Genomic DNA, 16,195 nt, shown 5'->3' on the forward strand with positions numbered 1-16,195 from the left:
TTTATAAGGGCACATACCTGCTCACACTTGACTTACAAGTAGGAAATGGAAGTTATAAAAGGAAAAAGAATTTATGCAATGGCTTTTCCTTATCTAGAAGGTGACATTATACTCCTTGCTGTAATCCAGAGAAACATCATTCCCTTAACAAAAACAAGCCAGGAATCCTTAGTATCAGTCCAGCACTGCTGACCCCAAATTATTACATGCAAATTGAGACTTCTTTGAAAATGCAACACAACTTCTTGTGCCAACATGTTCATGGCTAACAACTCCCTTCCCTCAACACACATTCATATCCATTTTGGAAGAGGAGTCTGGTCCATCCTCTTTCTCCAATTCCATCTCCACCAGACACCATCTACCAAATGTGTTGCTAGTCCTGGGTCACCAGCCTTTTAGTCAAGCACTGTTCTTTGCTTAATGCAAGGAAGAGCTGCAAGTGTCCACACAATATATAAAACAACAGACCACGCACTGAGATGATCACAGGGACAAAGGAGACACATGGATGCTCTCCTTTCAATAAAGGTTCCTGTGCAGAATTTCTTCTCGCAGGAAGAGTCCATCAACAACAAAATCTCAGGAGAAACTAAGTGAGCTCCACACAGTTGAACAGAGTGAAATGCCAGGTTGCTTCCCCACTGGGGGGCTGCAGGAATCAACATCAGACAATAGACAAAACTAGGCTAAAAGAGGCAGAATCTGCACCCCCACACATCAACCTGAACACTGGTATATTTTAATGTTATAACACTGATGTCACCATAAAGAGAAAAATCATTCTAATTGCAAACCTTTTCCTGAAGGCTAAGAGTTTGTCAGGAGGCTGCCCACACAAGCCGTTGTACGGCCACAGGGAATAAGCGCTCTCCTGAGCAGCCGAAGCCTATTTTCTAGTGGTAGCAGGGCACAGGCACAGGTTTCCCTGAGCACATCCTAAACTGCAACAGAGACAAATGAAGAGCCGAAGGCGGCAGCAGCTTCAGGAATTGCTGTGGTACCTAGGAAGCAGTTACAACTGCTTTGGGAGGTCTGCTTATTTTCAGGCTCAGGAAGGGCACCCTTCTAAAAGAGAAACGTTAAAGGTTGAATAATGTCTGTCTCTAACGACTGGGGAAGGAGAAACAAAAAAACCCCCCAAACTCAACAAAAAAACCCCATTGAATTTTCACCAGCACCTCCAGCACACTGTTCCCACTGGGTTGCATCCCCAGTGCCAGGGGCAGCAGCAGGCACTGCCGCAGCAGAGGACATTCCCAGCAAGCAGCACTTCTCCTCCCACCACCAGCGGGGGATTGTGCAGGGGCTGACCGGGTGACAAAACCAGTTTGCTTTGTGGGGGAGTGCTGGCATCACTTGGGAGAGCGTGCGCACCCTTTAACCAGGGCACACGACTTATCTGCAGCAACAACGCCCGTCCAGAAACAGTACATACAGTTCCTTAACGCAGACGGCAAATACAGCACTTACCAGCAACAGAGACAAGAGAAGAGCAAAAGCAGGCAATCGTCAACAAATGATGTTTTACAAAGCAGGATATTTAGAGTCACTTTATGCAGATTCAGTGCCCGGTTCCCCTGTCCAGCGATTGATTCAGGACTTGCTCCCACTCCCCGGACCGTGACCGGGCTGTCCCGTCCTGCTCCCGTTAGGTGCCCGCAGTTTGGCGATGCGAACTCCCTCCCTTGCCCCTGCCAGCAGCAAACCTTTTAGGAGGGCAGCCAGCCTGAACTATACAGCTCACACCAGGTGAGAAATCCTTCTGCACAGGCATCTCTAGGATTTCAGGCTCTCTGCCACCCTCATGAGCTACAGCAATCCAGCACTCCAATCAGAAGGTTCTAGTTTTAAATATCTCTGGCTGGAAGTGTAAGAGCTTGCTGGAGGCCTTCTGTATGTTAAAAGCTCTTCATTCCCTGTTGTGCAGTGACAATATTTTACACCTTTGAGCGAGGATGCTGACAGAAACAGGGAGTTGTAACTAGAATTCTCTGCCACACCTTCAGACACATTATTGCATGGTACCAGTCCCAAGTGCCATGGCATTTAATTCAGAAAGTATAAACAAGTTTTTCATGCTTCAGATTTAAAAGGATACCACGAATAAAGGTTAAAGACAGACAGCCTCTAGCTATTGCCATGAATAAAGACAACAGAATCCCTTTAAAAATTTGAAGTGTGTATGCTTTTTCCACCCTTAAATACAGAAGTCACTGTGCAAAGCACTATTTCCATGAAAAAGTAGCTCCAGTTTACATGAACAGGAAAAAAAAAAATGCAATGACATACAGTTCTACCAGATGCAGTAATTAAAAATCCAAGTTTAAAAAAAACAAGAAGCAAACATGAAGTCATCATCAAGTTTTCTGTTTTATTTAAGATTTTAGTTTTAATTCTGAAGAAAGAGGTACATTTCCTTGGTTTTAGTTTTAGCGTCAGGTTATAACCATGTTTATTTATCTGTTTCTTTTTTCCTGTCTTTTCAATACTGCACAAACGTCCAGAAACTACAGGGTTAAGTAAAAGCTGCAGGCAGAGGAGGTCAGAGGTTGCTCCTGATGGTGATCATGTGGCCCCAATGCAGTGCTATCCCAGAGTGCCCTAATCAGGTGAATCTTTGTTTTTTTTAAAAAAAAGAAAGAGAGACTGACAGAGGAGACAGAAAGACTGAAGTAAATATCACTCGTGTTTCAGCTGCTTATAATTATATTATGTATACGCTAGGTATTAAATCTGTGAATACTTTTAAAACATTAAAGTTTACTTTAAATCTAAAGCCAAAATTAAAAGAAAAATCTTATTCTCCCCTCTTTAAACCACTCTTTAGCAACATGCCAGTTACTCATAGCTCTAAGTGTTTTGTCTTTCAACACACTTCATGTCAAACTCTGACACAATGAAATCCCCTTCTCAAAAAAAAAAAAATCCAACATAGCAATTTCTCTGTGTAGTGCCACACTGAATGCAAAATAAATGCTAGGCCACTGCTTGCCCCACATGTTCAGTAACTTCATTTAAATTAAATACCTTTTTCATGTTTCTGCATTTGATTCTGCATTGCATTTTTCCCCTACTGCAGATTGACACTTTTCCACTAGGCAGAAATACTCATGTGCAAAAGACATAAGACAGTAATATTCTCCTTAAGCATTGAGACTGCATTTTGATTTTCCTCTCTCTCTCTTTTTTTTTTTCCATAGAATGGTTAAAAAATATTTCAAACAGTGTATTTCAAACACTGGCTCAGCAGAAACTTAACGAAAAGATACGGTCATGACCCTGTGATGGCATTGCATTTGGGGGGGAGGTTTGATCAGGAACTGGATTCTTCAGAAAGAAAGATATGACAGGGAACAGTAGGTGGGCATGGGGAGGAGTCAGGGTGGGACACTTCCTGCATTTCTAACGTTTTGGGTTTTATTTTTCTTTTTTTTCTTTTTCCTCCTTTCCTAATGACGATCCAGCGCTGAGCTCTGTAGTAGATCTGTGGGGGTTTTACTGGGGGGTCTGAAGGCTGTCTGAAAGCCTGGAGGTGGGGAATGGAAGCTGGTGGGGTTTGAAGGAGGAGAGTAGGGATTCCAACTGGCTCTGTGCAGAGGGATCTGTGTGCCGAAGGGGTTACTGTGGTGCGTCTGTGATGGCGCTGCACTGGGGCCGTCCACTTCTGTGAGGGCCTGAAGAGATTTTAGCCAATGTGGAGGATTGTCATCTTGAAGGGTGTCTAAACTGTTTCCTGTGGAGGCTGGGATACCTATGAAGAGAAGAAAAAAAACAGGCATACAGACAAGTCAGAGCAGAAGCAATGAGCTGAGCATGAAGGAGGTCAATTTAACCTAACAAAAAGCAACAGTGAGAAAACATGATTAGTTTGTACAGAGAATGCATTTTACATTATTATATAGAATCACCCTGCCCGCAAAACATTTAACATAAAATCCAGGTAGGAGAAAGCTCCCCCTCAGAGCACTGCTTCATAAACCACACATTTTTCTATCAAACATCCTGCGCAAGGGCTGCATCCCTGTTGACGTGACCTTACCACACCAAACTACCAGTACACTGCATGCTTCACCTCCTACTCTGCCTACTTGAATCATGCTTCAGCCTCTCTAACAGGGAAACACAACCAGACAGCCTTATAAAAGAGAGCTTTATAAACAAGTGGAGTACGTCCCTTTTTAAATAACAAAGTCCAGTGAATGCCTTCCGTGCCTCAGGACCAGCGGCGCACATACCGGACATGCCATCCAGCAGAAGGGACACCTACGTCGACCCTATAGATAAGCGCTGATCCGCCTGACTGCCTGCAGAGGTCCCGGGCATGCATTGCAAAGGCCTAAGTGACACTGTTATACCTAGCGGTTCCACAAAAATTCCTGGACCCTTGAGGTTTTGTGGATGGAAGCTGGAAGAGACCACCGCATACTGACTTTTTCTTTTTTCCAGATGTAAATCAGTTTGTGCCAAATACCCATTTGATGGTTTGCCAGCGGAGCTGAAGGAGTGAGAAACGGTTACCTGTGATGATTGCGGGGTCCATCCAGCTGCCAGGGCTGTCCCAATTCAGGCTGTCGGTGGTGGCAGTGTTGGACGTTGGTACACTGTGGTTGGCGTTGGAGGGGGAAGAAGCATTGGGCAGTCCACCAAAGTTGATGTTAATGTTCGGTAGAAGTGCCCTTAGCCCGTCCTGCCATTCCTTCATATTTAAACTCTCTACAGAACTGCTGTTGTCTGGGAGATTTACCAACAAAAAAAAATGAAAGATAAAAAAATAAAAAGCTGAAGTTAGAAACAGATGTCCTTCTTTGGTGGGGTATGGGATTTTGTTTTTACTTTAAGCTAAGCATTTAATACTTTCCCTGTCCAAAAACTAGGGTCAATGTTTATATGATTGATGAATTACTCAGAGGGGCTGGCAGGTTTTAAACCAAGTGTAAGGGAGTGGGAGAAAGATTTAACTCCTCCCCCAATTAATATTTCCCCATTTTTTTCAGTTCAGACTTGAATAATCAGGGGCACAGTGGCTCTCCCTCTATTACTAATAGGGGAAAACCTACCAGATCCTTTATGAGAATACCTCTGTTGCAAGCTAGATAACCCAATTCGGCTGCTTTATTAGTGGGCAGCAGGCTCAAAAGGGTTGTTTTCTTTGAAGTATATTAAAATGAAGAAAGGCTAGGTAGGGCTTTGCAATAGAAACCGAACATGAGGAACCAGGGAGGCGGAGGAGTATCACAAAAGTTGTTTGTTTTGTTATAGCTCGCTCATTCACAGCCCTACAGATGTTCTTCCGAAGGAAATGGTAATTAAGTTCTCATGAAGTTGGAGGGAGTGCAATTTCCTCTTGCAGTTGAAGAACAGTAGTGAAAATTCTTTAGAGACCTTTCAGAATAATTCCCGACACAGCAACATCCTCAAAACTTTGGTTAGAAGCAAACCAGCTGGACACCAGAACAGTCGAGTCTCAACTATTTGCCTAAGTGTTTCAGGGCACGTATTGAAAAAAGAACAACAGGATAACATGGCTATTAGCCTTACAGCAAATGATCCCTGAACACAAATGTTAAACCATGCCATCTAGAACAGACTATCAGGTTCTACAATCCATCTCCTGCTTTAGGTATCTCAAAGCAAAAGAAACTAGACACAAGAATCCCAGTACTCTTATCAGCCAACACAGAAAGTCATACTTAACTTGTGGCCAAATATATTTGAAAAGAAAATGTTGGGAAGTACATTGGGGCAGTATGCTCTTTCTGACAAAAACCTAGAACACAACTTTTTTTTTTTTTAACCATCTCTGCCTGTCCTAGTTGAAGGACAGACCTTGATGTCAATCAGAAGCGTTACAGTGAGATACTTACATAATACTGCTACTTCATCAACAATGGAAGAGATTTAAGTCTTCATGGAAAATTACAGGATATCAATAACTTGCAACTCTATGTTGCAGAGTGAAGAAAGCAGTCTCACTTGCTATCAAAACCTGCCTTGGCAATTTTTGTAAATCTGAATGCTTGGAAAGAACTGATGTCTTAAGTAATTACCTTTTTGTAACTAGAAGGGGAAAAAAAAGCAAGTTCTTGAAATCCTGTGTGTTCATGCAGAAATTTCCTTCCCCAGGCCAGAGGTTTTTTTTTGAATAAACTTTATATAAGATTATGCTTCTGTACAAAATTACAGCAAGCAACTTCAATCACAATTCCACAGCAAGTCATACCTCAGTCCATGTCACCAACATCTTCAAAACAAATTACTATGCAAATCTGCTATATCCACTCTGCCTATGACGACTGTTGGAGCAATGCATTCATTTCTAACCCTATGCATGCCTAACGCAGCTGTTCTAGCACAAGCATCCATCTGCATGCATAAATGCCCCCACATAGCAGGACAGCAGCTGACACCTCGAACATCCATGGCCAGAGTGATACTGTGCACAGAGCCTGGACAGGGATAACAGCAGATGCAAAACTTGTACTACAAAAATCATCCTCTGTGCCTGGACAAGTTTGCAGAATACATCTGACCACAGGCTCTGGAAGGCTGACAGCTGACTGCTGTTATCCCCACTCGCTGACTGAGGCTGGGGAATCACTCCTCCTCAGAGGTTACAGCATGAGGTACCTCCATGGGGAAGACAGACAATTCCTAAGCATTCCCATAAACAAAAGACAGGTCAAAAATCAGGTAGTGGAAATAAACCCCAAAGCCTGCCCGCTACCACCTGCGTTGTGTTACATCTAAAGATTAAAATTTTAAGTGCTACAGGAGAAAAAAATAGCAGTAACAGAACTGCAGTTCTGCCTCAAGCAAATAACCTAAGATCAGCTTTTTAGTAACACCTTAGTACACAGATACAATCAAGCCTCCAGACTTAAGTGTGACTGTATCCACACACTGTGTGCAGCAATGTGCTCTGTGGGGCCTGGTGTACAGGTCACTTGGGGAGGAAAAAAAAAAAAAAAAAAGCAGGCTTATGAGCATTTAGCATCGAGCCATAGTGCATACAACTGGCTTTCAATTCTACTTTCATTTCTCCAACTGCAAATCAAATCTACTTTCTGTTCCCTTCCGAGCTCCCACTTTTTTCTTTGCAGTACTAATGCACCCAATAAACAGTTTAAGAGTTTGGTACAGTATATTTTTCATTCAAACCTATGATCCTGGGGTTAAAAAATAAATCAATCAAAATTTTAAAAAGTATTACAAATATCCTTGATAGATATGTGCTCACCATCCTCTTGAACACCCATAAGCCTATTTGAGACAAGTTCCAAGTTCATTTTTTTGAACAAAAGTAGCCAGCTCACTGTCACAGAAGTAACAGTGCAACAGATTCTGCATGGTACACCATTAGTTTCCACTTTATTTTCTCACCACTGCTTCCAACAGCTTGTGCAAAGAAATGCAGCTCAGTTTAATTACTTGCTTCTACTACAAGGCAAAAAGCACACACAAGATGCTTACTAGGACCACGCATGAGTGAACTCACTCATCGCAATACCTGTGGGCTGGGGATCTGCAAGCTCACGATGATCTTCATCATGGACATTATAACTCCCGACATGCCCTCAAAGCTCATGTCCAAGAAAATAAATGTATAGTAAACTATGCACCTGCAACATGTCATTCAGGAAGTCTAATGAAGACGAAGCCATCAAGATGTCATAAGGAATGGGATAGGAAAATAAACGTAGTAGGGCATTAGGCCACCTTGGGCTAAGAAAATATGTATACTTTTGTCATGTTATTCTCCGTTTAAAAAAAAGACATAATACAGCATACATAAGAGTCCAGAAAGATAGCAAGCAGTTGAGATACAAGATTTTCATGGAATGGAAAAGGCTGGCACTGTTTGGTGAGGAGACATTAATCTGTGAGGCAGGCATAGTGCACCATTGCTGTGTACCCTCTCTAACACAGAACAAAAGAAAATAAGGAGAAACTGAGGAAGACTGTACTTTATCTCAACTGTCAGTATAAAATCTGCTTGGAATCACAGAAGTTAAGACATGAAAGGCCTAAAAGGATTCAGTATCTAGAAAAATGGTTTTACTTCCTAGCAATAAGGAAGTTTATTTATTAAAATCTTGTGCTCCTGGGTACAAAAGTGACAAAACAGAGAATTCCAAAAGATTTATTGTTTTTCCCAGACAGCTTGGTTTGTGGGGCTGAAAGGCAAGCTGTGACAAAAACACTGCCCTCTGATACCAAAGGAAAAGCAAGCAACACATTGCTAGGGTGTCCGTAACAGGGTTTTCCAGCGTGGCTAATAAATGCACAAAGTAAAAAAAAATAAAATAAAAAACCAACCATAACCAAAGTTTCACAGCTTTGCCAGACTCCCAGCCTCCAAGAAGAAATGCTGCAATTAAATTATTCTTGTAATATGGAATCTGGTAAGGGATTAAAATGCATTAAGGTGTTAAAGTAGATGGGATCAACAGAGAATGCAATGCTCTACAACACTCCCTGCACTGCCCTCCAAGGCTTCAGTTACTGGCTATGATAGGTAAAACATCCAGTTAGAAAAACTCCTGATGCAACCCAAGTATGTGAGCTATCTCCAGGCACCAAACAGCAATACCCAAACCAAACAATTAAATCAGCATGTCTTTGCTGGAGTCTGACAAGTTTTAAAGAAGAGCCTAAGTGAAAATGCAAGTCCACCCCAGGGGCAGGAGTTACATCTACCAGGAAATAAATATCTTCAGAAGAAATTACCACTTAACCCTCAGCTAGTTTGTCCTTTTTGTTAATAAAGTTTATGCTTCACCATAAAGCTAGTACCATAGTTAAAAATGAGAAAAGGTTAACTCTCAGTTAATACAGATCTATCAAAAAGGGCATTTGCCTATTATCTTTCCCTACTTCTAAAATTAATTGGTTGAAGGGAGTAATTTTTTTACTAGCTAGCAGACTTCTCAGTTGGACGGCATAACCTCGGGGTGTAAGAACCAAAACACCACTGTTTCCCTCTCTCAAGGAGTAGAAACAGTCTCCTTCCATAGCCTCATCCTAATTTAAAGCAGTATGTCCACGGACAGTGGGAAAACACAGAAGGAAACAAGTTAAAACCCAGTTGACTGCAATGAAAAGATTTTACACACAGAGATAAATTGGAGAGTCCTACCCCCCTGCCCCATCTTTGTCTCCAAGAGGAGAGAATAACCTGGTGAAGCATCACTGAAAGGACTGCTATTCACGTGAAAAATAGGTTCAAATACACATCCTGAACTCTAGTCTTACCTTGATGTGCTTTCCATAATCCTATCTGGTCTAGTGGAAACTTGTGTTTACAGAGGTGAACAGATCCCACAGTTCTAGCACTGAACTTTTTCATGTGTCTGAGGTAGTATGCCAACATGAAATAAAAGCACCTGTATGTAAAATTTTCAAAGCTATCTACTGTCTTAAAAGTGAGCAAAGGGAAGAAGAAAAAAACAACCTTCATCACAAATTTGTCTACCCAATTTAAATAAAAGATAAAGTCAGTTTAAAATAGAATATGATTGAGAAGCCTGAACATTCATATGTATAAAAGCTGATCATTTAATGAATTTCTAAATAAACTCATTGCCCCATCATGACATCTTACCAGACAGTCTGGTAGCATTACTTCAATATCCTCTACCTGCAATGCCTTAACATTATTCCTTCAAACCAGGCAAAGCAGTGTGTGTCTGGAGGAGAGACAGCAAAGAGGACAATGGCCAAGCCAGAAACACTGTTCTGTTGTATACAATCAATACTTTAGAAGATGTTTACACAAGCATCAGCTGCATTGACAGGGGCTGTTCTGTGACTTCATAAATTCTGACAAATGACACCACAATGTGCACCCAAAGATGTTTCAGATTTGGCTGTACCACATTTGTGATGCTGACACATTTAATCTTTTATATTGAGGGTAATGGGATAGCATGTCTCACAGTTTACTTGGTGGGAGACAAGCCCACTAAAATGAATGTCCTACAGAGACTAGACCATTTCAAACTATTGCCCCAGTTCTGACACAAGTCTATGGTCAAATCCATACCAAAATTGACACAGTACAGCCTTAAATATGACTAACAGCAAAGATCACAAGACCATCACATTAAGTGTAAAGCAAGTGTATTTCTTTGCTCTGCCAAAATTATATTCCAAGCTATTATATGATTTTGTACTAATTATGTAAAACCATTTAATATCTTAATGCCAAGAGTCCTAAATATTCTAGTCCTGCTGAAAAGCAAGCAGTCCTGCAAGTCTAGGTTGCAATTCTTTATGTCTTTTTTAAGAACCCATCAGTATAATGTATGTGACCAAAGCACACAACAGTGCTACAGAAAAGCTTCAAGTAAGTAAAAGAAATTCAGAGGAAAACTATCAATGAGAGAAAAATAAACTTATTAGCAATGTCACATACTTGACTGCACGGAGTAGCAACAAAAGAAGTGAAGTGACTATCAAGGTGCATTCGGTAATAGAATGGCTATTGCAATGACCTTGTAAGAAGGCCCTCGTGAAATCTTCAAGGACATTGTACAGTAACAGTTAGTTTTGAAGCCTTGGCAAGACAAACAGAATGACAAAGTTGGGCCCGGGGTTGGGGGGGGGGGAGAGGGGGAAAAAAAAAAGGGGGGGGGGGGAGGAACAGGAAAGACTACAAGAACAAGGTCACCAGGAATCTTTCAACTTGATTAGAAACAAATGGGGCCACCAGAAAAGCATACCCTTTGCAGTGACATCCCTGTTAGTCCCACCCTGCACTTTGTGCTACCATTTTCACAGATACCCAGATAGTCTGTGCTTTCCATGAAACAGCCTGTTACCCTATTCCAAGAAGTGACTAGGGCTTCTCTATTTTCAGCTCAAAATTACTTTCCCCTATTGGTATTTCTATTTTGCAAAAAGTTGTCCCAATATTTCACTCAGAGGGGAAGAGGAGGAGAGGATGATTTGCCACATCCTAAAATAAAATTATGCCTATCACATTACATAAATTCAAAAGCCTTTCATCCAAAGCTTATATACTTAACCATCAACAAAACAGCTATGATAAAAACTGTACCTATGTCACTTTAATATGGATAATAAGCTTGTTTGCTCATGGATATTTTTACCTGGGATTTTACTCATGGTTTTAACTCCTACAGTCTGAAGGACTTCACTCTTACTTCATTGATTCTGTGTACCTACAATTTCTAGGAATTCCACAATGCTTAAACCAAATGATGGAGTTTCACCCACTCACGGAGGCCTGAGAACGTCACTGGCAGATTAAGGAAGATTGAATCTGTCCACATTTAAATAGCAGTGCTGTCCATCAGGAATACAAGTAGCCACTTCATACTAGGGAGGTATCAAATGACAGGAGCACTAGACGATAAAGCTGTTTGAAGGGAACATTTAAAAGCCTCACTGACAATCTCTACACACGGGAAGCAACTTGGCAATCCAGAAAAACAGCTTTCTAAGTGTCATTCCACAGTGCGAATTTCAAATGAAAGTCTTATGGTCACAAGCTCTAAGAGCTGGGGAAACAAAAGACGTGTACATACATGCACACGTAAATGTACATACACCTACAAAATTGGCTTCAATAGTTGAGACACACGTCTGCACTCAGCTTTAAAATAATGCAAGTAAAGCAGCTTTTATCTTGATTCCACATTGATTTCCACAGTTATATTAATTCCACATGGACCCAATTTAAAAGATAGCCATGTAAATTAAAAAAAGCACTATTTTTAAATTTAAAATAAGTGCAACTTAACATGCCAGTAAGCCAACCTATCAATTAAAAGAGGAATATATATGAATTCTAAAGTATACACTTCAAAGGGGAAAGTAAGTTTTTCTAAATAATTTTCCTTTTTTATGAGGATCTGACAGTATAACTTTTAAGCTTTCTGTGACTAAGTGTTAAGAGTCAGAAAATTTAATTTATTTTCAGAGGAAATCCGTTCTACAACATCAGTGAGGGGACAGCTCATCTTAGAGATTCAATAGGAAGATTCATATTTGCTTGTATGTACAGTGTCAGAATTTTATTAGGTTTGAGAAAAGCAATTTTACATTAAGTATGCTGGAGAGTTCTTATGATTGACTCATACTTACCATGGCTCAAGAGACAAAATCTAATACATAACTATAGCAGCCAGCCACCCAATTTTAAGCTATAAGTAAATTTCAAACCAAGATTCTAACTTGCTTTGAAAACATGCTTGACTTCGTATCGGATGTTTCCACAGTATCCCACCATTTTTTATTACTGATTTTTTCATTGTTTATTGCTAAAAACGCATAGCGGTCAACTGCAGGACTTCAAGTTGGGGCCCACTGTTCTGTATACAAAAAAGACAATATATTCTGTAATGCTTTCACCTTAGTCAATAAATAACCTCCTTCTTCATGTGAGCTAACAAGACACTTCTCATCCAAAAAAAGGACCCCATAAGAAAATAGCCAGTTCTCACCACTGATAATCTTAATTATTAACAAACCTAAACTGAGCACACAAAGACTTAAGATACTGAAATGAAGGAAAGAGATACTTGAATCCTGCATACAGAACAGTTTGATTAAAAAGCTCAGAAAGACATGCAATTCCATTAATCTGAGAAAAAGTTCATTTTAACCTAAGTATACCTGCTGCTTACTCTTAGATCCTGCATCAGGGTTCAATCTCACCAGGTTACCCTGTCAATAAAAAAAACCAAACCACTTTGACCTCAAATGAAAATCCTGTGTGTACAAGTGTACTTGTGGGTACATGCATAGATATAATGCATAAATAAAAACAAAATATATGGAATTTGCCCTATGGCCAATACAATCAATAACTAGAATTGGCAAAGAAAAATCAGATCTTCAAAGCTATATCAATAATTAGCATGAGCTTATCTAGTTACGAAGGTTCTAGATTCCAGGAGTACCCAACCAATCCTCTGACCAAAGCTGCGAGACCAGCATTACCACAGTGAATGCATGCTCTGAGAAATGATAAACTCATTTTTAATTTTTCCACATGTGTAACAAACAATTAAGGCCGATGTTTATTTGTAGATACTTCAATCATTCCGTGGGAAGATTAGATAAACTGCAAGAAAGCTGAGAAGAAAAACAAACCTTCCATGACATGAAGTTCATTCTGATTACTAAATGCTGTCTTCCAATAGAGGTGACCCACTTTTTAAATACAGGTGGGTTTTTTTTTTTAAATAATTCCTTTGGGAAAAAGCTGAAGTTCAAATAAGGTTGTGATGTAGAAGGAACCAAGAGATGGCAAAGCATGGAAAAGAGTAGATTTCCCCACCCTCCCCCTCCCCAAATTGTGACTTGGTATCGCTGGGAGGAGAAACACTTTTTGTAAAGCTACTCTTTCAACTGCTGTTATCCCTTCAGGATATTTCATTTACGCTCTTCTCCCAGTACATTTTTTAAAAAGATTATGCTTGCCTTTTCTCAATGGTTCTTCAAGTTGGTGCATTTCAAAATGTGTTTACACAGAAAGCCTATGAACTGTCTGTGCTTTTTGCTAAAATTCCTCAGTCATAATTGATATTTTGCAAGACAGACTTGACTCAGAAGGAGCCAAAGTTTCAGGTCCGTGCCCAAGGCACAGCCTCTTGTTAGACACTGCTATTAGCAGGTGGCACTGCCAAGTGTACTAATTTCCAGTCTCTGAAGGGAAAATGCCAGGTTTTTAACATCACTAAGACAATTACATCTTTTAACTCATGCTAGTGGTTTACTGTATATTTTGAAGTGCCAGTTTGTATTTTAGAAAAGCATCCAAGAGAACACAGCACCCCAAGGCTAAGCATCTGCCTGCTGGAGGAGGGAGACAGATGCTACACCAGCCAACGGAGCTGCCTCTTACGCTACTGCAGACCCATCCCAAGATCTTACGGGTTACCTATGAAACGTAACAGCCTTTCTAACTTCTGCTGAAATTGCCCTAAAGAAGGGGAAAGCTTGTTCTGTAAGTAATAAATGCAGTCTTCCATCCCTAAAACACAGGCAAAGGCCCAACATTTAGTACAGCTGAAGCTCATTTGGTGACACTACTGGAAACACCAACAGCCAGAAAATTTCACACGAAATACCTCCTGTGTGCTTGTTTCCCCCTGTTCCTGGGGAAGAGTTACCCGAAAAAGCTGTCAGGACTGACAGTCCAGAATGCAAATTGGGTCAGCCACTCAGGCCACCTATTTCAGCCAACACCTCATTTATTTCAAGTCTAGCAGCATTGATGTGATTAGTCATTCCTGTGATGTATGGCAGCCAAGAGAAGTTAGAGGTTTTGGGGTGTGGTTTTTTTTTAACACTTTTTTCTTTGTATTTTTTGTCACATTTTCTTCTTCCAAAATAAAATTACACATTTAAAAATAGGCATCTTGCTACTCAAAAAAGCAGGATGCCTGTCTTTCACTGCCATCCCTAATAATCTTACAATCAAAGATTTTAAGAAATTCGTAAGAGCTTAAAATCAAGCTCCCAGAGATGAGGACACAGTTATTTATATATTGAGCTTTATTTGGAACAGTATCTCCTATACAATCATAAGGAAAAATTCCACAGGGTTTTAAAAACAGTTGCAATATTAGCACCAAAAAGGTACTGGGAGGGAAGGGCAGGCAGGCAAGATGAGATTTTGGAACAGATGGAAAAGTAGCAGGACTTAAAGGACAGGTGCTGTGGATGAAGTTCTCTCAGAGATCGTGACAAGATAACACTAAGGCAGGCAGGCCTTAGTAGTAAATGTAGAAAGCGTATGGGAGTTACGGGACAAGACATCAGAGGTAGGACAAGGAATATCCATAGCAGATTTCGAACAGTGGGACTTCAATCTTGACACTGATTTAATATTTTGGAAATTAATACAAAAAATCCCACTTCATTTATTTTAAACCTAGCAGCACCACCCTGAGTGCATTAAAAAAACAAACAAAGAAAACCAACAACAAAACACCCTCCAAAGCAATGGAAGCGAGCAAACCAGAAGTTTACTTTCAAACTGAATTTGTTCCACATTGTGCTGAACACTTCACCTCTTCACCAGTGAAATAGAAAATTAGTTATGACGCGGGAAATAAAAGGAGAATTAATTTCAGGGGGGGAATACACAGAGACATAAAGCACCTCCTAAAGAAGGGGGGTGGAGGCCCAAGAACCTCCATGGAAAGAAATGGGATGCAGCAGGCATAAGGACTGATGAGAACAACAAAATATTCAGTGGCAAAGGCTGCACTAAGAACAGTCATCTTTATTGAGGAAAACAGGACACACAGGGCCTACGCAAGGGTCAGTAAAAGCAATACTGGAAACAACTGAGGGTTGTTTACAAACAGTACTTTTCATTTTTCAATTTCAAAGTAGTATTCAGGCCTTTATTTTCAAATGAGTGACCTTGGTATCAGGGTAACAAATCCACTTCTGAGAGGAGCTGCCACATGTGGCACCTACAACTAATAGCTGTATCAGCCAAGATTTTAATCAGATTTCCTATTTTCTATATTTATACCTAATCAGAGAAAGACTTCAGCTATAGGAAGCCATAGAGCTAACCAGGGGCACAGAAAAGACAACCTTCAGCTGCCATGCTCTCTGCCCAGCTGCTGTCGGAAAGCCAAACATCAAGCAAGACCATCAAGTAAGCAAGCAGTCTTTAAAGGATTAGGACAGAAAATTAATGGACTAATGCATCTCTTACTGTTAAGAGTAAGGCCATCAATACTTAAAACTGGCATTAAGCCTTTCACATATTGTCAGGTCAAGAGGAAAGTGTAGCAAAATGCTCTTTCAACCACTGCATCCAAATAAAGGGATGTGAGGCAGCACTGTTTAAGTCACATTGCTGTTGCTAGGGTATGGGATTAAATGCATTTTGTACATAGCATTTGGAGAATTTTAAGTTTTACAACATGCTGAATTCAACAGCCATACCACACGGGCCAGACCCTCTTTTTAAAAGGCACAGTAGCAGAAGCAGAACCCCCCTGCAAAACTCCATACCAAATTACTATCCTGAGACCACAGAAAAGTGACAGCTGCTATGCTGTGAATTCAATTTTTTTGGTTCCATGACTGTATAAAACAAGCCTTTTTCTTTGTTCAGGAGACAGAATCAACTATTAAGAAGCAACCCAGAGAGAGGAGACAAAGTCAAAAGGACAAAAGTCAAATAAGAAATGTGTGT

At 40.5% G+C, this 16,195-nt stretch overlaps 1 protein-coding gene across 8 annotated transcripts in view; it reads right to left on the minus strand.

The window, feature by feature from the left end:
* Window positions 1-2,354: 2,354 nt before the first annotated feature.
* The window catches only part of CNOT4 (CCR4-NOT transcription complex subunit 4), an 85,423-nt gene continuing 71,582 nt past the window's right edge, over window positions 2,355-16,195 (minus strand). For 5 of the 8 annotated variants that reach the window (XM_052774371.1, XM_052774369.1, XM_052774370.1 and 2 more), the window contains 2 exons: window positions 4,522-4,734; window positions 2,355-3,754 (listed from right to left, as the gene is read on the minus strand). In XM_052774371.1, coding sequence (XP_052630331.1) covers window positions 3,453-3,754; window positions 4,522-4,734 — 515 coding nt within the window. In that variant the 3' untranslated portion in view covers window positions 2,355-3,452. The remainder of the gene's footprint in view (window positions 3,755-4,521; window positions 4,735-16,195) is intronic. The other 3 variants (XM_052774374.1, XM_052774373.1, XM_052774372.1) reach the window with 1 other exon arrangement.

This window comes from Harpia harpyja, chromosome 23, assembly GCF_026419915.1.
Source record: "Harpia harpyja isolate bHarHar1 chromosome 23, bHarHar1 primary haplotype, whole genome shotgun sequence".
Lineage (NCBI taxonomy): Eukaryota > Metazoa > Chordata > Aves > Accipitriformes > Accipitridae > Harpia > Harpia harpyja.